This window comes from Erinaceus europaeus, chromosome 9 (assembly GCF_950295315.1).
Source record: "Erinaceus europaeus chromosome 9, mEriEur2.1, whole genome shotgun sequence".
Taxonomy (NCBI): Eukaryota; Metazoa; Chordata; class Mammalia; order Eulipotyphla; family Erinaceidae; genus Erinaceus; species Erinaceus europaeus.
In genome coordinates, this window is record NC_080170.1 from 103,062,605 (window position 1) to 103,085,405 (window position 22,801).

Below are 22,801 nucleotides of genomic sequence, written 5' to 3' on the forward strand. Positions count from 1 at the left end.
GCCCCCTCCCTACAGGAGGGGCTGTAGTAGGTCCCCACTCAATCTCTAGACCATAAGATGGATGGAGCTTTCCAGGCCGGTAACCTTCTTGCACAGGCTTCCTCATTCCTTTTGAACAAGGCCATAAGTTACCATATATGGCCAACTGAAACCCTCTGCAAATATCCTGATTTTGCTTAACTGCCCCCTTTCCCCCTGCCCTAAGGTACTCATGATTCACCTTTAGAGAGGAGCCTGCCTAATGCATGGTGAGCTCATGACCAGATCTTATATGGTAGCTTCCCAGTAATGAACAAACACCTGACAGGTCAGGATTTAACTCTGCATTGTGTGTGGCTTAATGATTGCCTTAACCTTTTCCTAACCCTTGAGTTTATCTGCTTGCTTGTACCCCCAATAAACAAGATGTCTCCCTGAAGCTCTCCCAGAGTGGTGCTTGCTTTACTCCACGCACTAGCCCTTGTCAGCAGTCTCTCCAGGACCCCCTGGGTGGCCCGTCTCCCCCACCTCTGTGACCGCTGGCTGAGGCACAGAGGAGAACCAGCCCCCATGCGCGCGCGCACGTGTGTGTGTGTGTGTGTGTGTGTCCTTCTGGGTCTGTCTTCTCCTTAGCATAATGGTTTTAAGGTGTATTTCAGTACTTCATGTATTTTAATGACTGAATAGTATTCCATTGTGTGACTTCCCCACATTTATTCATTCAGTAGTTGATGAGCATTGGGGTTTCTACTTCTTGGCTAATATGGATAACTTGCCATGAGCATCCATTTGCAAGTCTCTGTGTGAATGAGTATCTGTTTTCAGATCTTTTGGGTATATGCTAAGGAGTAAAGTGGCTGGGTTATGTATGTGGCAAGTCTGTTTCACTGTTTAAGAAATGTAAGCTTTTTTTTTTTTTTCTCCAGGGTTATTGCTGGGGCTTGGTGCTCTGCACTACGAAGCCACTGCTCCTGGAGGCCATTTTTTCCCCATTTTGTTGCCCTTGTTGTTGTTACTGTTATTGTTGCCATTGATATTGTTGGATAAAACAGCGTGAAATTGAGAGAGTTGGGGAGAGAAAGATAGACACCTGCAGACCTGCTTCACCACTTGTGAAGTGACTCCCCTGCAAGTGAGAAGCCGGGGGCTCGAACTGGGATCTTTACGCCGGTCCCTGCATTTGGTGCCATGTACACTTAACCCGCTGCGCTACCGCCTGCCCCCAAGCCTATTTTCTGCATGGTGCCTACACAATTTTACATTGTCCCCAGTGCTGTATGAGAGTTCATATTTCTCCCCATCCTTCTCAGCCTGTGCTGCTGTCATTTTGATTAGAGCCTTGTGGGTGTGAAGTGGCATCTCACTGTTGTTTTGGTTTTCATTTCCCCAGTGGTTCACAATGAGGTCATTTTATATTGATAAAGACAACCACATAAATGTATGTGGTATTTCTTAAAGTATTTTCAAAATGTATTTTGTAAAAGCTTTGTTCTTTTCTCAAGCTTTGCACACACATAATTTCACAACTCTCCCATTATCCTTTTCATTTAGATAGAAAGAGTGGGGGCAGGCAGTGGTGCACCTGATTGAGTGCTTACATTACAGTGTGTAAGGACCCGGGTTCAAGCTCCTGGTCTCCACCTGCAGGGAGAAGCTTCACAAGTGTTGAAGCAGGGCTGCAGGCGTCTCTGTCTCTCTGTCTTCCCTTCTTCTCATTTTCTGGCTGTCTTTACCTAATACATAAATAAATAAAGATAGTAATAATAATAAAAAGACAGAAAGAGAGAGAGAAACTGTAGCGCCAGAGCTTCCTCTGGTTCTGTGGCACTCCTGTGTGGTGCCAGGATTGGCACCTGGGCCATATACATGGCAGGATGTGCACTCTCTGTGGTGAGCTATCTCTCAGCCTTCAAAATGCATTTGACAGGAAAACAAACAGTTTTGACTGTTTCCCCCTCCTCCTGGAAAATAAAGTTGTCTCTGGAAATGTTGCATTCTGAAGAGCAGAGTTTGGAAACTTCCAGTGTGTATAGCAAATTCAGTGAGGGACAAGGGCTGGGCTGCAGTCTCTCTTTCCTTGATAAATACATTCAATCTGAACAGACTGCTGGCCCACTGAGTCTGAACCTCACTGGACCTCACAGAGCCTTGCAGTAATGAAACGTTGACCTGGAAGAAACAAGTCAACGGGAAGCAGGGCGCCATTGTTGTGAGCTGACAGAACCAGGGTGGTGGGGCCAGTGACTTAGTGACCCTATTGTAATCTGTTTGAGCACCAGCACTAGCAGCTTCGGGAAGGTTGGGCTGCTGCTCCGGGAGTGCAGAGCCCATGTTCACCGTTCCAGCCCAGATTCATTTCCATGGAGCTCTCTGGCTGCGGTGGTGAGCTCTGCTGATTTCTGGGAACCCAAGCCTCTACTGGGTACCCAGGACTTTCCAGCTGCCTTGATTGAGCCAAGTCAGCATTGAGGAAGCTATGGTGTGTGGTCTGCTTGCAGTTGCACACTAGAGGGCGCTCCAGAGCTAGCATAAGCGAGGTCGGGCATGGGTCCTCTGGCTGTTGTGCTGCCCACCACGGGCCGCCACCGCCCTCTGCTGGCCATTTGTAGACCTGCGGGCAGGTTCTCTCCCCGACCCAAGCGTGTGTGCAGTGCTCTCCGCGGGCCACTGGAGGGCGCCGGCTCACCGCGTTTGCACCGCCAGAGCGGGGCGCCAAGCCCAACGTGCTGTTCTGTGTTGTAAAAGCAAAGATTGAAATGAAAGGGTGAGTCAGAGCGCTGATGGGGTTTCCTTCTTGCGCGCGCAATAAACCTGCTTTGATGCGGCCCTTTGGAAAAAAAAACAAAACGAATGAAAAAGGACTTGGCTTGTTTGGCCTGGCAGCCTCACTGTCTGAGAGATGAGCGCAGATGGGGTAGCAGGACGACCACCCCCCCAATCCCACCGCACCCCTTCACCACTCTTTGCTCCCTGCCCTGCACCCCAGCCTCTCAGGTCCCAGAGTGCATTCTCACCCCCCTTTGGGGCTCCTGCCACACCGTACAGATAGGGGAACTGTCTCCTGTTGCTGCTGGAAAATGGAGCGGCCCCCTGAACGCCCTGGAGCCCCAGGGATTGCATGGTGTGTGCCCCCAGGAGGCACTTGGTGGGGATCCCTGAGGCTCAGTCAGCTGGCCCTCAAGTCCCTGTTGGCGGTGGCATCACTGTAGCTGCCCGGCCAGTTTCCAGAGGAGCAAGGCCGGGAGAGGGGTGCGCCCTGCACTGGGTTGGGGGACTGGGAGGGAAACCCCTGCTCCCCTTCTTCGCACCCTTCTGGCCTGGGGGAGATCACTTCCCAACCTTCTTCCCCAGCCCAGGAGGCCTCTCTGTCCTGAGCTCCTGGCCTATTGCAGGTGCCCAGAGCTGCTTTTCCCACCTGTCAGCCTGCTCTGAGCCTGCTGTTAACTTAATGCCATCTAAATGAAAGCAATTTGTTTTTTTTATTGGGGTGATTACTGTGGAGCTGCCCCAGTAAGTGATCCTCCAGCTGTGGTGTGTGTGTGTGTGTGTGTGTGTGTGTGTGTGTGTGTGTGTGTGCTGTGCCTGGCCTCTGAGCTGGCCCTTAGGGCTGGGCCTCCAGAGGTGGGCCAAGTAGACTCTCTCCCCAGCCTGCCGGTAGGAGGCCCCCGTTGGGTAACCTGAGCACTAAGGCAGCCTGTCACCTCTGGGAACAGCATGGCCCTGGATGTAGCCCTCTGAGCCTCTGTCCTCTCAGGTGTGACCTCACCCACTGGTGAGGTAAGTACGGCAGTGCAGGGCAGGTAGCTGGTGAGTAGCAGTGTTACTGCCCATTCAGGCTGCCACGGAAGGACACCCAAAAGCGGATTGTCTTGAAAACAATATAAAATTATTTTTCATAGTTTGGAGGCTGAAATCCAAGGTCAGTGCCCATATGGATGGCTTTTGACAAAGGCCCTTTTCTTGTTTGTAGTCTGCCAGCTTCTTCCTGTGTCCTCACAGGATGGAAGGACTGAGGGGCTTTCTGGAGCCTCTAAATATAAATATAATTTCATCAGACAAAACCAGAGCATTACTGGGGCATGTGCACTGGCAGGGATGGGACTTGGGAAGTCTTTATTTTTTTGGCAGCATAGAGAGAAATTGAGAGGGAAGGGGTGGGAGAGATGGAGAGGGAGAGAGGAAGAGATAGACACCTGCAACATAGCTTCACTGCTTGTGAAGCTTCCCTTTTGTGGATGAGGACAGGGGCTTGAACCCAGGTCTTTGCACATGGTAACTTGTGCGCTCAACCAGTTTTGTCTGCACCTGGCCCCGGCACCTCAGACTTATAAACCTAGAATTCTGAAGAGCCCTGACTCCGTTCCTGAGTGCCCAAACCTGCAGCCTCCACCTGTCTCACTGGGCATTGGGATGCGGGCATGTGCACATTGGACCCATTAGACCATAGTGTAGATGGCATCAAATTTTTTGGTTGTTTTGTTTGGGGAGGGGTCTTCTTTAAGTTCCCAAACTACAGTGCTGCCCTCTCTGCTTCTCTGCTCTGTGTCCCCCTCTTCTAGCACCCTGAACACAGTTTTCCCTTCTTTGAAATTATGGTGCTGTGGCCTGGTTTGGTGCTCAGTTGTGACCAGGCTTTCTGTCCCCTCCAGAAGCTCCCCTGCTGCTCCTCCAGAGTGCTGGAGCAGGGCCCGTGCTGCTGCGGGGATGGTGAACCTGGGGCCTGGTTGTCTCTGTGTGGGCGACACGAACCCTCTGCCTCTTCTGGGGATGGAGCCTTCTCTGAATGTTTCTTGGTTTCAACAAGATTCCACTTCAAACTTACTTAGACAGTCAGCTGAGCGCTCTTCCTGTTGTGCTTACCTCTTAAAGGTTCCCCACTTGTTAGCTCAGCCTCCTTGCACACCCCAGTTCTGCACCAACTTTTCAGGAACCCAGCAGAGTATAAACTGTAGATTACTTTTCATATGTATATTGGGTTGTTGGAAGTGTTTTTCTATGCAGAAACACATCATGACTTTTTCAACAAATATATATATAATTTATTCATTGGATAGAGATGGAGAAATCAAGAGGGAAATGGACAAATAGAGAGGGGGGGGAGAGAGCACTGCTTCATAGCTCTAGAAGCTTCCCCATCGCATGTGGGAACCAGGGATTTGAACCCAGGTCCTTGTACATGGTAATGTGCACTCTACCAAGTGTGCCGTGGCCTAGCCCTCTAAACTCTTGATTGCTTTTCACAGCCAGACTGCTGGGGGAGGATATGGGCCTATGTACACCCAGAGCCTGCTCAGAGTCTCCCCACCCCACCCTCCAGTGTGTGAGTGCGCGAGACCTACCCCCATCTCTGTGTGGAATTCTAGAGTTTCAGTGTTCTGGCAAGTGTGTTAGTCATGGAGAAGGTCACTGATTCAGGGTGCTCAGGCCACCCACTGGGGTGGGGGGCAGCATCGAGACACAGCAGCCTTTGGGTATCCTTTCTGCTTGGTGGGATGCCACCTCCCCTCCTACTTAAAGGTCCCTGAAGCAGCTGGGACAACAGCTTGATTTGCGTCCTGTGCCTGACAGGAGTCAGGTGTTGAGGGAGGGGCTGAGGGGGGCATGTGGCTGGTGCAATACTGATTTTACTTTTTTTAAAAAAAATTTTTATTTATTTATTTATTCCCTTTTGTTGCCCTAGTTGGTTTTTATAGTTATAGTTATTATTGTTGTCGTCATTGTTGGATAGGATAGAGAGAAATGGAGAGAGGAGGGGAAGACAGAGAGGGAGAGAGAAAGATAGATGCTTGCAGACCTGCTTCACCGCCTGTAAAGCGATTCCTCTGCAGGTGGGGAGCCGGGGGCTTGAACCGGGATCCTTATGCTGGTCCTTGTGCTTTGCGCCACATGCGCTTAACCTGCTGCGCTACCACCCAACTCCCTTGATTTTACTTTTTTAAGACTTTTTTTTATTATCTATATATTGAATACACAGAGAAATTGAGCAGGGGGGGCGACAGAGAGGCAGAGGACAAAGAGACACCTTTGGCACTGTTTCACAGCTTGTGAAATCTCCCCCTGCAGGTGGGAATCGGGGGCTTGAACCTGGGTCCTTGGACACTGTGATGTGTGTCCTTAACCAGATGTACCACCACCTGGCCCCACGTTCTTTTTGTTTTATACATAGCTTCCCAGGAATTGAGAAAAATTGTTCAGTAGAGAAATCACCAAGGTATCAATAAGTAACAGACATTATAATTCAGAAGGCTATAAATATCAATAAATCCGAGGGCCTCCAACAGTAGACCTTTCCTGCACAGCTGTTAATCTCTGTATGGTGGAAGTTTTGCGTTGCCTAGAGAGAGAATGTGCCTGGCTGTCTGCCCCCCAACCTGTCCTGAGAAGAGGAGGCAGGTGTTATCCTCTGGCGGCCTCCTGAGCTTTACAAATACACAGTGGCTCTATGTTCCCGACTGAAATGGCTGCTTGGGTGACTCCAGACTTCTGGGCCTGGCTGGGGCTGAGCCTGTGTGTGGGGGTGGGGTGGTGGGGTGGTGGTGAGGGAGGTCTGCATGTTTTAAGGTGTCCTTGATCTGTGATCAGTGTCGGCTGGGATTTCCATCCTGGGTCCCAGTGGGAACTGGCAAGGTCTGGCCGGTCACTGCTGGCTTGAGTCAAGGCCAGAGTCCTCCCAGATCTCTGAGCCCTCACTCAGTCTGGTATGAGCTACTGATGCCAGGTGTCTCTGAGGACTGTGGCCCAGCCCAGTGAGAAAGCTGTATGCAGGCCAGAACGTAGGGGCCACTGGAGGTTGGTTTCTGGGATCAGGAGGGAGCTGAGCAGGGGGAGAAAGAAGGAGGAGGCTGTGCCGGACTCATCTGGATGGAGGTCCTTACTAGGTCAGGGGAGTGAAGGACTTTCCTCTCTCAAACAGGTTCTGATGCAACCCTGAGGGACCAGTCAGCAGTAACTCGGCTCTGTGGCAGACAGGGTTTGTGGCACCTACAAATTCATCCCCCGGGGAACCAGGGGAGCAGGGAGGAGGTGGGGAGCCCAGTCATGCACACTGAGTGTTGTTTGCCTCCTGGAGTCAGCTAGGCCTGCGGCTTCAACTAGCCACCAGTGCAGCTAGGGACAGGTGACCTCACCTCTCCTGACTTCACAAAGGACCTGGCCATGAGGAGGGCCGGTGAGTTCATACCTGTCCACGTGGTCGCCTGACACGTTCTATGTCATTTCTTTGTTGTTCCGTGATGAGCAGATGCCAGTGCCCAGCCTGGCGGGGGTGAGAGAAGCCGCACGTCTCCTCGTGGTCCGGCTGCCTGTCTGAGCTTGTGGGTGCAGGAAGGGCCTCAGCCCAGGCTCTGCGTGAGCAGTCAGCACGCCCGGCTCAGCTCTGATGTCAGGCCTGCTGACCTTGGGGAAGGAGGGACTCAGTCCCCGCTCACCTCCTGCTGCCGGTGCTGTGCTGGGCATCTTAAACACGTCATCTCACCACCAAAGGAGGTGACAGGCATAGCAGTGTCCCCAAGGTTAGATTATTGAGTGCTTCCTTCAGAGTTTACGTTCATACCCTAAACCAGCCAGCACTGGGACCTTTTTTATTTTTATTTTTATTTATAAAATGGAAATATTGACAAGACCATAGGATAAGAGTGGTACAGTTCCCACCACCAGAACTCTGTATTTCATCCCCTCCCTTGAAAGCCTTCCTATTCTTTATCCCTCTGAGAGTATGGACGCAGGGTCATTGTGGGATGCAGAAGGTGGAAGGTCTGGCTTCTGTAATTACTTCCCTGCTGAACATGGACATTAGCAGGTCGATCCAAACCAGTGGGACCTTTTAAATAAAAGTGTTCTTAAAAAGTTACCCTCTCTGATTTTCTTGAGCCTCTCCCTAGGTGATAAGATCACACAGTTCTAAGGTAGATATGCTAATTTTTTTTAGCATTTTGCATGTCAAGGCAAGCCCATTTTTCTTTTTTCTCTTTTTTGACAGAGAGGAAGAGAGAGAGAGAGAGAGAGAGAGAGATGAGAGAGAGAGAGAGAGAGAGAGAGACTCATCATATAAGTTTCCTCAATGTGGTGGTGCCAGGGCTTGAACCTCACATGGTGAAGAAGCAGAGCACTAAATGAGCTATTGATATTTTGCTGGTCCTGAATCCACAATTTAAAAACAGTCAGTGTATGTTTTCCAGAAGCTTCTTTACTTTTTTCTTTCTTTTTTTATTTATAAAAAGGAAACACTGACAAAACCATAGGATAAGAGAGGTACAACTCCACACAATTCTCACCACCAGAATTCTGTAATCCATCCCCTCCCTTGATAGTTTTCCTATTCTTTAACCCTCTGGGAGTATGGACCCAAGGTCATTATATCCAGAGATATGTAGTGCATCTTGGGGAGCAGTGGAACGGGGTGGGGTGGGGTTCATGAAAGTGGACAGCCTTGGAAAGTGGCAGGGATCATTCTGCTGGAGATTGCCCACTGAGCTCAGTGTCTCCAACATCCCGCTCTCCCCTTGTTCCTGCTTAACCCAGTTAGACCAGGGTTTGGAGAACTGGAACACCAGCCCAGCTCTACCCAAATATTGGGATCCTAGAAGGGCCCCAGGGCAGTCTTCACAGGCCTTTCTGTGTGGAAAGTGTGTGTGTGTGTGTGTGTGTGTGTGTGTGTGTGTGTGTGTTGGAGACAAGGCTGGGGGAGGATGTGGTGAGGCCTGCCCAGGCCTAAGGATGGCTGGTTTCAAGCTGTTGGCAAAGTGGGTCAAGAGAAAGGGAGTTGGAAATCGCTTTGGAAATTAGATGGGGCTCCTTTTTCCTCTTCAGCTGCTTGTGGTTCTGCTTGACAAAATTAAATTATATAGAGGATATCTTGCAGAAGCGATAAAAGTCACATTAGAGAAGGGCCTAGTCTGTGGACTAGCATTTTTCTTTTCTCATGAAAAGAAATCTCTCACTCTCTCTCCTTTTCAGCTAAAAGCTAACAAAGGCAGAACATTTTCCACTTATCCTGACAGACCTTTGTTTGCAGAGGGAGTTCGAATTCCTGGAGAGGGGCACTATGCAAGTGCTTGTGACAGATTGCGATGTTAGGAGTTGATGGCAGTTTTTAAAAAGGGACATCGGTAGCTCCGCCCATCAATTCCGTCGCCTACCACTCTGCAGTCTAGCAAAACCTCACTTGAAGAAGTATCTTTGATATGATCTCACACATAAAATTAAAAACTGGGGCTTAGTTATTCCTTTTTAAAAAAGGCATATTTATTTATTATTATTTTTAAATTTAATTGATTTATTCCATTTTGTTGTTTTATTGTTGTAGTTATTATTGTTATTGATGTCGTCATTGTTGGATTGGACAGAGAGAAATGGAAAGAGGAGGGGAAGACAGAGGGAGAGAAAGATAGACACCTGCAGACCTGCTTCACTGCTGGTGAAGCGACTCGCCTACATGTGGGGAGCCGGGGGCTCGAACTGGGATCCTTACTCCGGTCCTTGCGCTTTGCACCACGTGCATTTAACCCACTGCGCTACCGCCTGACTCCCTTATTTATTTATTTTTTATTTATTTATGAGAGTGATCCAGATCTCTGATGTCAAGATCTCGTGCTTGCAAGTCCATCACTCTAGGCACTGTACCACCTCCCGGGCCCCAGTTTATCTGTAGCAACCAGTGGGGGACAGAACTTGCTAGGCAGCAGCCCCTGTTAGCAGAGATAGAGAGACACTGCACCCAGCTGTGCTGGGTATCTAGCAGGCAGGCAGACTAAGGGGTGAGGAGAAGGTCACATTCCTGAATGTTTAAAATGACTTTGGTTTGAAAGAACGGTCTCTCCTTTGAGGTAAAGCTGGGGTGGGGCTGGGGAGCTCCTGCCAGACCCACAGAAGAGCCTGGAGTGAGGTAGGTCTTGTAAGGTCTTGCTCTGTGGCTGGGCCAACAGCATTCTGTCCTACTACTTCCTCTCCAGATGCTTTTCTCCTTGTGCTTCAAGCTCTTCCTGAGCTGCAGCAGTAGGCAGAGCGTTTTGTCAAGAGCTCAGTGCACAGCCATGAAGAAGACAAGACGGCCCCTGCTTCACGGCACCTACAGGCCAGCGGGGGCCTGGGAAGGTCAGGCAGTAAGTGACTAGACAGGTAGATACACAGCATGTCGGCGGATGACATGGTGCTTTGGAGAAAATAAACATGGCAATAGAATAACCAGACTTGATTGTGTGGGGTGGGTAGGTCGGTGGGTGCAGCTACTTTTCTTGGCCAGGGAAGATCTTAGGAAAGGATATTGGAGTGGATGCCAGAATGGCTAGAAAGTTCTTGGTACATGAAGTTCCTGGAGGAGGGAATTCTGAATGGAGGGGAGAGTTAGGGCAAAGGTCCTGAGGTATGAAAATGCTAGGCTGGCAAGATAGCTCTCCTCGAATGGTGGCTGCTCGCCCTTGAACCCAGACTCCAGGCACTGTTGAGTGAAGCGTCATGGTGTGGTGTCTTCTCTCTTCCTCTTGTCTCTGTTTCTGTCTGAAAAAAAACTCAGCCCTGAGCAGTGAAGCCACGGCAATGATTAAAAAAGAAGGAGAAGAAGGAGGAGGAGGAAGTGTTTGGCACACTGGTGGATTAACAGAGGACCAGTGTGTTAACAGTGCTTTTTTTTTTTTTTTTTTTCATCTCAAAAACATGCCTTTATAGCACCCTGCAAGTCAAAAGAAAACATTGTTTTCCCCGGAAAATTATCTTTCTTCTAGTTCTTGTTGGAGTCACTCACTAAGCTGACACATGTGGGGACTGGGGAAATAGCTCCCTTGGTGCTTTGCTAAGTGTGTGTGTGACATAGGTAGGTTCAAGACCAGCCCCCAACAAAGCATTGGAATCTTAGTCCCCAGGTGAGAAATAGTGGCCCATTCCATGCCTAGGCTTAACTCTCATGAAGCAGCAACTCCTGAGTCCTGCCTCCCAAATCTCGCCCACAGGTGTGCTGTTCCCAGGGCACATTCTGGTGATGGTGGCAGATTTTCTTGCTGACTCTGACCGTGCGTGACGCAGCCTCGCCTCCCAGAGCTCTGGGAGCCACTCCACGCATGCAAAGCCTACTTGCTGTTCGTGCAGTGTCTGGATTCCCTCTGGTGGCAGGGAGCGCTGGGGATGCTAGCTTTGATTGTTGCCACTCTTGCCCCCCCAAACTCTTCTGGGGGACACTCTGTGGCTAAATCAGAGAATAAGGTGACCCCCACCCCCTACACCCCTGCAGCTTTGCGGCTGGTAGTCAGAGGAGCTGCTGTTCTTCCAGAAAGCGTGGTGCTTCCTGGAAACCTAGTGTCTCCCTGTGTGAGGTGCCAGCCCCTGCCACTCCCTTCTTGGCTCAAGAACTTGCTGTGGCCTGGCTTCCTGCAGCACATGCCAAGGGATAGATGCTTTCTCCAGCACCAAGCTGAGCTAAGGCTTGGCACGAATTTTGTCCCTGGTGGAAATTTAGGGGAACAGTGACCTGGCTCTTCAGCTCTGTCTGCCAGCCAGCCCAGGGCCAGGCTGGCAGACATCTACACCCTGCCTGGCACCAGGCTCCGTTGCTCAGGCCTCCCCATGCCCCCAAGCATCAGGAATGATGGCCGAGGGGCAGGTGCCCCTGTGCTCCACCCACCTGCCCAGTCTCTGCTCTCCCACAGCTTTCTCTCCACTACATGCCTTATGTCAACAACACCAGAGTCTGAAACAACCCCAGTCACTGCTGAATTTGAGACCTAGAAGTCCCTTGGCAGAGCTAACTAAAAGTAAAGGGAAAGGAAGCAAGTGGACACAAATCTGGACATTATTTCTGGACTTTTAATCATAAATAAAAGTGTGAGATTTTGACACAGATAAGTGTTCTATTCTTATTTTTTAAAAATATATTTTTGGGGGCCGAGTGGTGGCACACCTGATTGAGCGCACATGTTACAATGTGCAAGGACCTGGGTTCGAGCACCCAGTCCCCACCCACTTTTCCCAGCAGGGGGAAAGCTTCAAAGTGGTGAAGCAGTGCTGCAGGTGTCTCTCTGTCTCTCACCCTCTCTACTTCCCTCTTGATTTCTGACTGTCTCTATCGAATAAATAAATAAATAAAGATAATAAAAAATATATATTTATTGCTGGGGTGCAATGCCTGCATAATGAATTCACTGCTTCCAGTGGCCATTTTTCCCTTTAAAATTATCCTTTTTTTTTTTTTTCTTGACTGGAAAGAGAGAGATTGAGAAGGGAATGGGATAGATCGTTAGATAGATAGATAGATAGATAGATAGATAGATAGATCTGTACCACAGCTTTACTACTCACAAAACTTTCCCCCTGCAGGTGGGGACCAGGGTCTTGAACCTGGGTCTTTGTGCTTGGTGATATGAGTACTCAACTGGGTACACCACTACCCCTCTATTACCTTTACTTGGGGCTGCAGGAGTTTTCATGCCTGCCCATTTATACCATTCCCACTCTTGACAAACTCTCTCTCTCTCTCTCTCTCTCTCTCTCTCTCTTAATAGAAGATGAAAGACAGAGAAAGAGAGAAAGACACACTAAAGTACTGCCCCACCTTTCATGAAACTTCCTGTTCAGGTGCTCCTGTGTGATGGGCAAGGGCTCAAACCTGGGTCCTTGCATATGGTAAAGTGTGTGCTCCATCAGGGGAACCATCTCCTGGCTCCCTGGTGTAAGCAAACCTTTCAAAGATCACTGAAAACTGAAGCTAGTAAATAACAGCAAATATATGGCAATAGGCTATTGAAAAAAACCACCTGCCTTTATGATATGAATCTGAATTCTCATAGCTTGGGATAACATTTCCAATGACACTATTCTACACAGTCTACCAGGATCTGTATCCAGGACAGCTTAGTGGAGGATGAGAATGCTGTCTTCTAGAAAACTGCCCTGGGCGGCACAGCTAGACTCTAGTATATACATGAACCACATTAACATGCATGAAGCAAATGCAGATTTGAAAAGTGAAATAGCTTGGAAAGATAGTGCTTTATTAGTATTAGCATTTTTACTTAAATTATCTATATAGGGGATAGGCAGATAGTGTACCCAATAGAGTGCACATATTATTATGTGCAAGGATCAGGGTTCAAGTCTTGGACCACAGCATGGGTGTGCCTACATAGGAGAAGCTCCAGGAGTGTCTACAGTGTCTTTCTTCTTTCTCCTACCTCTCTCTCTCTCTCTCTCTCTCTCTCCCTAAAAAAAAGAAAAACAAAAAGACAGTGGAGTCATGCAGGCACTGAGCTCCAGCAATCATCTTGGTATCAAAATAAATACACGAATAAATACTCTGTATCTCCATATACTGATAGTTACAAATAGTGATTTAATTTTTTAATCTTCCTTCCTAAAAAGTCATATAGACAGTGTGGGGTAAATAGCACAATGGTTATACAAAGAGACTCTCATGCCTGAGGCTTCAAACTCCCAGGTTCAATCCAACCATACCACTATAAGCTATAAGTCAGAGCTGAGCAGTGCTCTGGTGAAAAAAAAAAAAAAAAGAGAAATAAAGGAAAAGAAAAATCCTATGGACAAGATAGCATAAAGCATGGTGTTGGGTCTTCTCGTCAGCCCACTGCTTTCCAGATAGGTGTCACCTTCCAGTAGTGGCTTTCTAGGTTATATGGTAATTCTCCCTGTAGCCCCTGCAGTGGGGAATGTGAACTGCAGAGCGGGTGAGGAGTGGCATCTTCCTGCTTCCAGAGTTTTGCTTGTCTGCCCTCTGTCAGGCTACTCCCCCCACTCTGCTGTGGACCTGTTGGGGTTCACACCTGCAGAGCCTGTGCTCTGCCTCTCCCTGCATAAAGTACATTCCAGGGAACATATTAATTTGTCTTTAGGAAGATTTATGAGATGAAATATTCATCAGAGCCAGCTTCACCCTTCAATATTAGGAACAATGTGCCGAGAACACTTTGTCCTCATAAATCTATTAATGCTGATGGGATGTGATTGTCTGCGGTGAAGCTTGGGCCTGGGTAGGGGAATAGGTTGGCGCTGCAGCTCTTGCTCTACTCTCGCTCGGCTGTGGCAGGCAGGCCTGGCTTTGTGTGTGCGAGTGTAACTGTCTATTCTCTTTGCCTCTTAGTCATCGTCCAGAGGCTTCCGTTTCTGAGTGAGCTCTCTTGTCAGCTTCCAGCTTCTTGTCAAATTCTAACCCCCAGCTGTGGTTTGCAGGGGTAATGAGGCTCGGAGGGAAAAGGCTGCTCTGTGAGGAGGAGCTCAGGAAGGCTGCGTGCAGCTTCTGAGCAAAGTGCTCCATGTGCTTCCCCAGGGAGTCCTCACGACTAGCCCAGGAGGCCCGATGCCGTTTCCCCAACTGAGGCCCACAGAGGCTTGATCGCTTGCCCCATGTGCATCACTGAGCTCAGCAGACCTATTCAGATGGCTGTTGTGTGTCCAGGGGCACAGGACAACAGGGTGCCACAACTTTGGGCTCCAGGAGAGCAGCTGCAGGGGCACAAGCTTGTGGGTGCTGATGGAGGCTGGGGGTGGGGCTGCACTACTGGGAGAGTAGTGTAGGAGTTGTGCAAGAAAAGCTACACACAGAACAAGGCCACAGGATGCTCGGGGGTAGTGGGTAGAGTTGGGACAACTTAGTTCAGAGGGGAGCATAGAAGGAAAGCCAGAACACTACTGGGGGCTCTCAGAGGCCTTGCCAGGGAACTGAAATGCGACCCAGGCCAACTAGGGCTGGTGAGACAGTGGAGTCTGTCTACACGTGACACCGTGGTTCCAGAAGGCACAAGGAGGGTTGAAAATGACTGACTGCTGGATGGCTGGCATGGCATTTGGCACTGCAGTGGGGGAGGGGCTTCTGCCTGTTGGAGGCTGTACCTCCACTTCTTCCCTAGCCCGGCTACCTTGTGTGAGAGGACGGAGTGGCGCTGCCTACCGGGGACAGTCCCGGCAAGGCCCAGGTTCAGTGTGGCCAGGCAGCCTGCCTTCCACCAAACACACACACACTGTTCCTGCTGCCCCTGCCCAGCTCTTATGAGTGCTTCTGCTTCCTAAGCCCTGCGCCTCCCTCCCCTCAAATTCCTATACTCCTGTTGTCCACCCCCACCCCCCAGTACCCCTAAAATAAGTGCTGAGCAAGTTTCCAGTGCTGAATCATTTTTCTGGGTGAAATGTATTGAACACAGAATTTAGGGACCAGGCAGTGTTGTACCTGGTTACGTACACACATTACAGTGCGCAAGGACCCAGGTTCAGGCCCCCCCGTCCTTATCTGGTGAAGCAGGGCTGCAGGTGTCTCTCTGTCTCTTTCCCTCTCTATCTCCTGCTTCTCTTTCAATTTCTCTCTGTTTCTATCCATAGTAAATAAAATATTATTTTTAAAAAGAATTAAAATTATTTTATTAATGATTTATAATAAATACAGTTATAGGCATATGTATAGAATTTCTCAGTATTTTTGTGTCTTTTTTTAAAAATTAGGAGTATAGTTACCAAGGGTCTATGTCCCAATCCCACCTCCTTAAAGAATCACAATAGTAGTTCTTACACAGTCGTAGATATAGGTTGGTATATATATATATATATATATATATATATATATATATATATATATATATATATATATATATTTGATCTTAGCCAAAAGGCCGAGAAGGGATATATATATATTTGTAAGTTCAAGTCTCTATATTTGGCATATGAGTGAAACCATTCTGTATTTGTCCTTTACCTCCTTACTTCACTAAGCATAATCATGAGTTTCTTTTTTGAAAAAAAATTTACTTACTTACTATTGGATAGAGACAGAGAGAAATCAAAAGGGAAGGGGAAATAGGAAGATAAAGAGAAACACCCTTATTAACAGTACTTATTCACCCACCACTCATGAAGCTTTCCTACTGCAGGTGGGGACCAGGGGCTTGTATCTGGCTCCTCACGCTGTGTAATGTAGTCTCTTAAATGGGTGTGCCACCACCTGGCCCCTATTTATTTAGACTTAAGAACTAAATCACTTCGATGACTTTCATTGATATTTTTCTTGTTGTTGTGGTTGCCAGGGCTTCACTGCACTGGGGGCTGACTTTTTTCAGAGAGAGAAGGGAGAGTGTGTGAGAGAGAGAAACCATAGCACCAAAGCTTTCTCCAGTGCAGTGGGAACTGGGCAAGAACCTGGTTCACACACACGGTACCTCAGGCACACTATCCAGGTGAGCTGTCTTGCCACCCACTTCAGTTAAGTCAAGACAAACACAGCTAACACTGGGCTGCAGCTTACACCCCTGCAAGGTGGGGAGAGGCAACACCTCTCACTTTCTGACCATGGGAGGCTCTGGACCCGCAGGCCAGGCAGGAGAACCACGAATCTGGATGAGGAAGGCACAAGGGCCAACGAAGGGAAAGGTCAGAGGTCAATGCCAAAATGGAGCCTCCCTGCTTGAGAACTTTTCAGGCACCACCTGCACCGATCATTTTCCCCACTATCAGTGCCACTGACGGCATAAGCAGGCCAAACGGGATTCTCTGAGCCACTGTTGGCACTTGTGTTGCTGGTGTGCTGGAGTCAGTGTGGGGTGTCTTGTCTGTCTGCTGCCTGGGAAGGATCATCAGCAGACCTTTGGTGAGGGCTGAGGACTGAGGAGGAGGAACAGCTAGCTCTCTGACATGGGCTGCATTTACTGAGTCCTTTTGCATGCTGTGAAATTTTCTAGATATTATGGGGGTATGCAGGGCAACAGGAAACACTTGCAAGATATGTGTGAACAAAGCACATGCTAAGCTGGTATCTTAGATGACAATGGGCTACATGAGGGCTGGATTTATAGTCTGGACAAGTGTCAAACATGGAAAAACAACTCACTAGAGTCCTACTCAGACTTTCATCTTTAATGAGCCCTCCTGCTGATGGCTTCCTTCTCTGCTGTCTGCTGTTAGGGAGAGGATGCATTTGTCAAGAGAGAGGCATGGAATCTAGAGACCCAAGGTGTAAGTCCCATCTCTGCCACATATGAGCTGAATGAGCTTTGACATGTGATGCCTCTCTGCTTTCTTGTTGGCGGCCTGGAGCTGGAAGAGTGATGTCTGCCTTGCTGCATAGCCCAGCTTGCCCTGAGGTGTGTGTGTGTGTGTGTGTGTGTGTGTGTGTGTGTGTGTGTGTGTGTGTGTTGTGAGGAAAATGCTGCCTGCTTATTCCTTACACATTTCACATAAAGGGCGTGAGACATTCACAATATGTTCATTGAGTCCATGGAGGAGCTTACTAGTGGCACTAGACATTTTTCTGGTGGCCAGACCCTCTTGATTTTCTCATGCTGTTAAACAAGAGAAGTGGCATATTCTACTGGCCAGTGGAACATGTGTAGTGGCCGCCAGAGGTGACTGTGCATGGGCCAGTGCCTATCACCTGGCTTTGCTGATGTATCTGAATTTCTTGTTTTCAGGTGGCTTAGCTTGAAGTTCAGCAGCCAAGAACAGGCTGGGGGCTGTTCCCATTCCACACTCTGCCTCTCACCCCTCCTCCATCCCCCTGCTCCCATGCACGCCTGACACCCAGATACGCCCTCACTCACAGTGTCCCTGTTCCCTTAGCCAGCCTCTGTCAGCTCTACTCCAGCTCCCTGCCCTCCTCTCCCCTTAGCTCTCACTGGGGATGCTGACTTGGGGACACTGCAGTGGCACAGTGTCCCTTTGTGGGCCACATCTGTGCTGCCATGCTGGGGGCCAGGGCCAGTGTGCTGACTCTGTGGTTTGCTTGTGGCCCTGCAGGTCGTCTTCCATGATGTTGCTGTGCTGACAGACAAGCTCTTCCCTGTGGTGGAGGCCATGCAGAAGCACTTCAGTGCTGGCTCGGGGACCTACTACAGTGACTCCATCTTCTTCCTCTCAGTTGCGATGCATGAGATCATGCCCAAAGGTAACTGGCACAGCGAGGGGCAGTGGCCGTGGGCATTTGATTTTGCGGCCTATATTCTGGATTCCAGTACTTGGTGGTGCCTTGTCTCAGAGAGAAGCGCTGCATTGAAACCCAAAGAAGAGGGCAAGGGGAGGCAGCTGAACTTTTGGTGTGACAGGGCTCTCTGCCCAGGGCTGGGCCTGCTTGGTAGACAGCCTTGGAGCCTATTCCCAGGGACATCATGTGAGCTGTTGGTGTGGTGGGGTGTGCCTGCACTCTGGGCGCCAGCCCTGACTCTACCCCTGGGGTTTCTCCCACTCTGGACTCAGTTTGCTTTTCTGCAGAGTGTCTGGTTAGATCAGGTGACTTCCCATCCAGATCTGTGATCCTATTCTATAAAGAACTAGTTGAAACTGGAAAGTTCCAACCTGTAATACCAGGCTTTAAAATAGCAAGCCTAGATATAAGAGGTGTAGGTTCTACGAACAGGACTTTTTATTTAAACCTCTGATAGAGGCATCATTTTGCTTTAATTTTTTATTAGTGATTTAATATTGATTTACAAAATTATGAGATAACAGGAGTGTAAATTCCATACTGTTCCCACCACCAGAGTTCTGTGTCCCCATTCATTCCCTTCATTGGAAACTTCATTAGTTCTCCAAAGATCACAGGTATGGGTTGACTATTATTTCTTTCCTTTTTTTAAAATTTTTTTATTGGGGAATTAATGTTTTACATTCAACAGTAAATACAATAGTTTGTACATGCATAACATTTCCCAGTTTTCCATATAACAATACAACCTCTGGGCTGACTATTATTTCTGTAGCTCTCTCTCTCTCTCTCTCTCTCTCTCTCTATCTATCTATCTATATATATTTGCTCATTTTTTCTATAGTCCTGTCTTCCTTTCTAACTCATACCTACACCTGTTACTACTTCTGAGTATCCTTCCTTTTTTCCTCTTCTCTCTTTGGGTTCTGATGGAACTGGAGTTAAGAACCTTCTGGTCATCTTCTCCTAATATTTCTCCCCCTCTGAAAGTATGGCCAAAATTCTGTATGGGGTACAGGAGGTGGGAGTTCTGGCTTCTGTAATTGCTTCTCTGTTGGACATGGATATTGGCAGGTTGATCCATGCCCCCAGCTGATACAGGCATCATTAAAGGATTTCCTGACCTCTGGGCCCTCAAAGGAGGTCTCGAAACTTTACATCAGGCTCAACCTGACGCTGTTGACTGGCTACGGAAGAAGGGCAAACGCTAGAAGAAGAAGAAGAAGGGCAGAAGTGATGTGGTTGTCTGGCTTGTGAGATGTGCTGACATGACATGTGGATGTGCTGACAGCTCTGGCCATTCATGGATTAGAAGTCATGGTGTGGGAGTCTCATTCATGGAGCTTCTGATTTTCTGGGATTTTCTCCTCCAGATGATCTCTGATGGATTCTGGAGACCTAGACCTGGACACAGTGAACCACGACTTTAGTCTCTCTCTCTCTCTATTTATTTATTTATTTAATTTATTTATTATTTATAGAAAGGAAACACTGACAAAACCATAGGATAAGAGGGGTACAACTCTACACAATTCCCCTCATGAGAACTCCATATCCCATCCCCTCCCTTGATAGATTTCCTATTCTTTAACCCTCTGGGAGTGTGGACCCAAGGTTATTGTGGGTTGCAGAAGGTGGAAGATCTGGCTTCTGTAATTGCTTCCCCGCTGAAAATGGGCATTGACAGGTCGATCCATACTCCCAGCCTGCCTCTCTCTCCCTAGTGGGGTGAGTTTCTGGGGAATCAGAGCTCCAGGACACATTGATGGGGTTGTCTGTCCAGGGAAGTCTGGTTGGCATCATGCTGGCATCTGGAACCTGGTGGCTGAAAAGAGAGTTAACATATAAAGCCAATCAAGGTCTTGACTAATCATGAACCTAAAGGCTGGAGTAGTGCAGATGAAAAGTTGGGGGGGTCTCCATTTAGCAGATAGCTAGTAGGCATATTTTAGTTATATTCCAAAGGGCCTGTGGCTATACTAGTTTTTTTTTCCCCTGAGCCTGAAATCTGGTATGCAGGTGGATCCTAGTTATGTCTGGGGAGATGATGTCATGGCTGGAAAAAGGACCAGAAACCTGAATCAGGGAAGAGTAGCTCCCAAATATGGGAAAGGGTTATAAATATTGTTGACTATAAACCCCATCGATTTGATCTGATCAGGGGGCCATATTCAGCTTAGGAACCTATGTAACCTCTTCATCCCTGTAGATCTGAGCTCACATTCTGTGGTCATGAGTAAGAATGTTCCAAGCTGCCCCAATATCAGGACCCATCTTCCTCAAGTGTAGCATAGAGTATTGTCCAGCCTCCATTTGGAGGATGGAACATTCTCTACTGTTGCTGATCCAAGTTGAGGGCAAAGTCCTATGGGGGGCCCACAAAGGGGTCTGTTTTGTTGTTTCTGATAGAGATGACCAGTAACAATGGAGAGAGGGATTTATTTGAGGTCTGGGCTCATCATGTCTGTTTGGGAGTCTCAGGACTCCCCAAATAGGGCCCCAGCTGATGGGGGTGACCTGATAGTGACTAAAGAGTCATCGTTAAAGTATGCCAGTTTCTTGCCCTTATTCAGCTTTTGCAGTCCCTGCATTGGTAAGGATAGCTTGAGAGTGAGTGAGGGAAGTATAATAGGAAATAGGAGAGGAGGGTATCTAAGTCTAAGCAGACACTATTTCATTATGATCTTCATACTGACTCACTACAGACTATTGTGTACTTTTGCTTTCAGGTATATATTTTGCCTTAATTTATGGATACATGTGAACATATGCCCTATCTCATGGGACCTGGTCTATATCTAGGTTTTGTGACTTTGTTAGGAAGTGAACCACCTGGAATGGAATTAGAGAATCCTATGAAAGGAAAGGTCTCACCTGAGTAATGAGGCTGAAGGGTTGACATTCCATGCCTGATGTCTCTGGACACAGTCTGAAGTGAAGCATACCGAGGTGGTACTCATTGCGTTGATTAGGTTGGGATCAGCAGATGTGATATCATTTGGTATGAATTGAGAGAAGCATGCAGGAAAGTGAGCCCCACCCTAGAGGTTCCAGGACTGGGGAAATATAGGCTCTATAGAGGAAGTGGGAGGTTCCTGCTGTCTTAGGGTTTAAGAAGGTAATTTGCTATAATCCCATTATTTGGCAATAGGGTTAACTTTGAGAAATCCCTTTGTTAGGATTTGCTGTATCATACACAACATCACCATAATTTATGTCCTTTGACATTATTTATATATAACTGGGCCACCGGTTGCTTCTGTTCTCCCTGCTCTAAACTTTTAAAAGAGTCAACATATCAAAGACTCAGCCTATGGTCTGTGCATTAAAAAGTTTGAGACATTCAATCAGTTTTTCCCCTCTCATATTAATTAAATGGTGATTTATATGACTACAGATTAATAGGAGTGTACATAAACACCATTCCCACCACCAAAAGACTGTGTCCCTCCCCCCCCCCCCAACCCATGAAGCTGAACATCCACCCTCACCCTCAACCCAGGGTTTTTACTTTGGTGCCCTACTCCAAGTTTAGTCAAATCCTGCTTTGAATTTTCCTCTCTCTTCTTCTTTCTCAACTTCTGTTTATGAGTGGGATCATCCCATAGGTGTCTTTATCTTTCTGACTTAGCTCACTTAACATAATTCCTTCTAGCCCCGTCCAAGATGGGTCAGAGAAAGTGGGTTCATTGTTCTTAATAGCTGCATAGTATTCCATTGTGTATATATACCACAGCTTTTGACTTGAGTCTCTAAATGATGAAATGGGGACTCCTGGGGTCTTGAGGCAGCAGCCATTTGAACTGTGACTGGTTTGAGTTTAGGAGTACCATGTGGTCTCAGGGGTAGACAGACATTTGGTGGTGGCCTGCGCTTCCAGCTCAGCAGAGCAGAGTGAGAGGGGAGTCAGGTGCCACCACTGGTTGACAGGCCTGGTAAGCCAGAAGTTGAGGAGTTGCAGCTCAGTTCCAGTTATATGGCACGGGACATTTTCACCAGCCCCCTTTTGACTGGGACTTTCTCTCCATGAGGCACATTTCTGTCCCCTGGAGGCCTGGTGTCCTCAGGTCTCAGGCAGCCCTGTGTGTTTGGGAGCTAAGTGAGTTCCCCAAGGATAGATGGCCATTTGAACCCAGGTCTGTGTGCTTCTCCAAACAGCACCTGCTGCTTTCTTCTCAGGTGGACACCATGGCTCTTTCAAGGCAGGCCTGGTGCAGGTGCCGCAGGCTACTCAGAATTGAGAGAGCTGTGGCTCCTGCTGGCCTGGCCTCTAAGCGGGCAGGACAGGTATAGACATTGCCCCAGCTCTGCCACGAAGCCATCTGTGTGTGCCTTTGACTGTGACATTTTGTCTTTCAGGGCCTCACCGTCACACTCCCACCCCACCCCCGATAAATAAAGGGGCTGCATTGGCATGAGGTTTCAGCTTGCATTTTGAAGAGTCCAGGATTATAGGAGTCCCCTGTGGGCTGCTATAATTTGTGAGAAACAGGGAAGAGAGCTTCTAATCCTTTTTTTTTTTTTTTTTAAACAGAGCACTGTTCAGCTCTGGCTTATGGCAGTGTGGGGGATTGAACCTGGGACTTGAGCACCTCAGGCATGAAAGTCTGTTTGCATAACCATTATGCTATACCCCCATCCAGAGGGCTTCTAATCTTATCCTGCCACTGTCTCCTACTCACACCATTCTACCTTGCTAGTCACTTGGCTCTACTTAGAGGTCCTGTGTGCAGAGACAAGGCTAAGGCTAGAGCTCTGCTTCTAACGCAGTGCATCCCTGCAGCATCCAGTGACACATGCGTGTCTATGTATACCTGTCAGCATATACAGTGGGACACGCCTATGTGTGCATATTGGGCTGCATATATGATGGTGGTCCCATTAGGCTGTACTGCACAGTCCTAGTGTATAGTCAGCTATATC

General features: G+C 48.3%; 1 protein-coding gene across 1 annotated transcript in view; it reads left to right on the plus strand.

Annotated features, from left to right (window-relative positions):
* Window positions 1-22,801, plus strand: part of XXYLT1 (xyloside xylosyltransferase 1) — a 195,687-nt gene that overhangs the window by 10,551 nt on the left and 162,335 nt on the right. Inside the window, exon 2 of the mRNA XM_007517449.3 lies at window positions 17,695-17,842. Within this exon, the coding sequence (XP_007517511.1) occupies window positions 17,695-17,842 (148 nt within the window). The remainder of the gene's footprint in view (window positions 1-17,694; window positions 17,843-22,801) is intronic.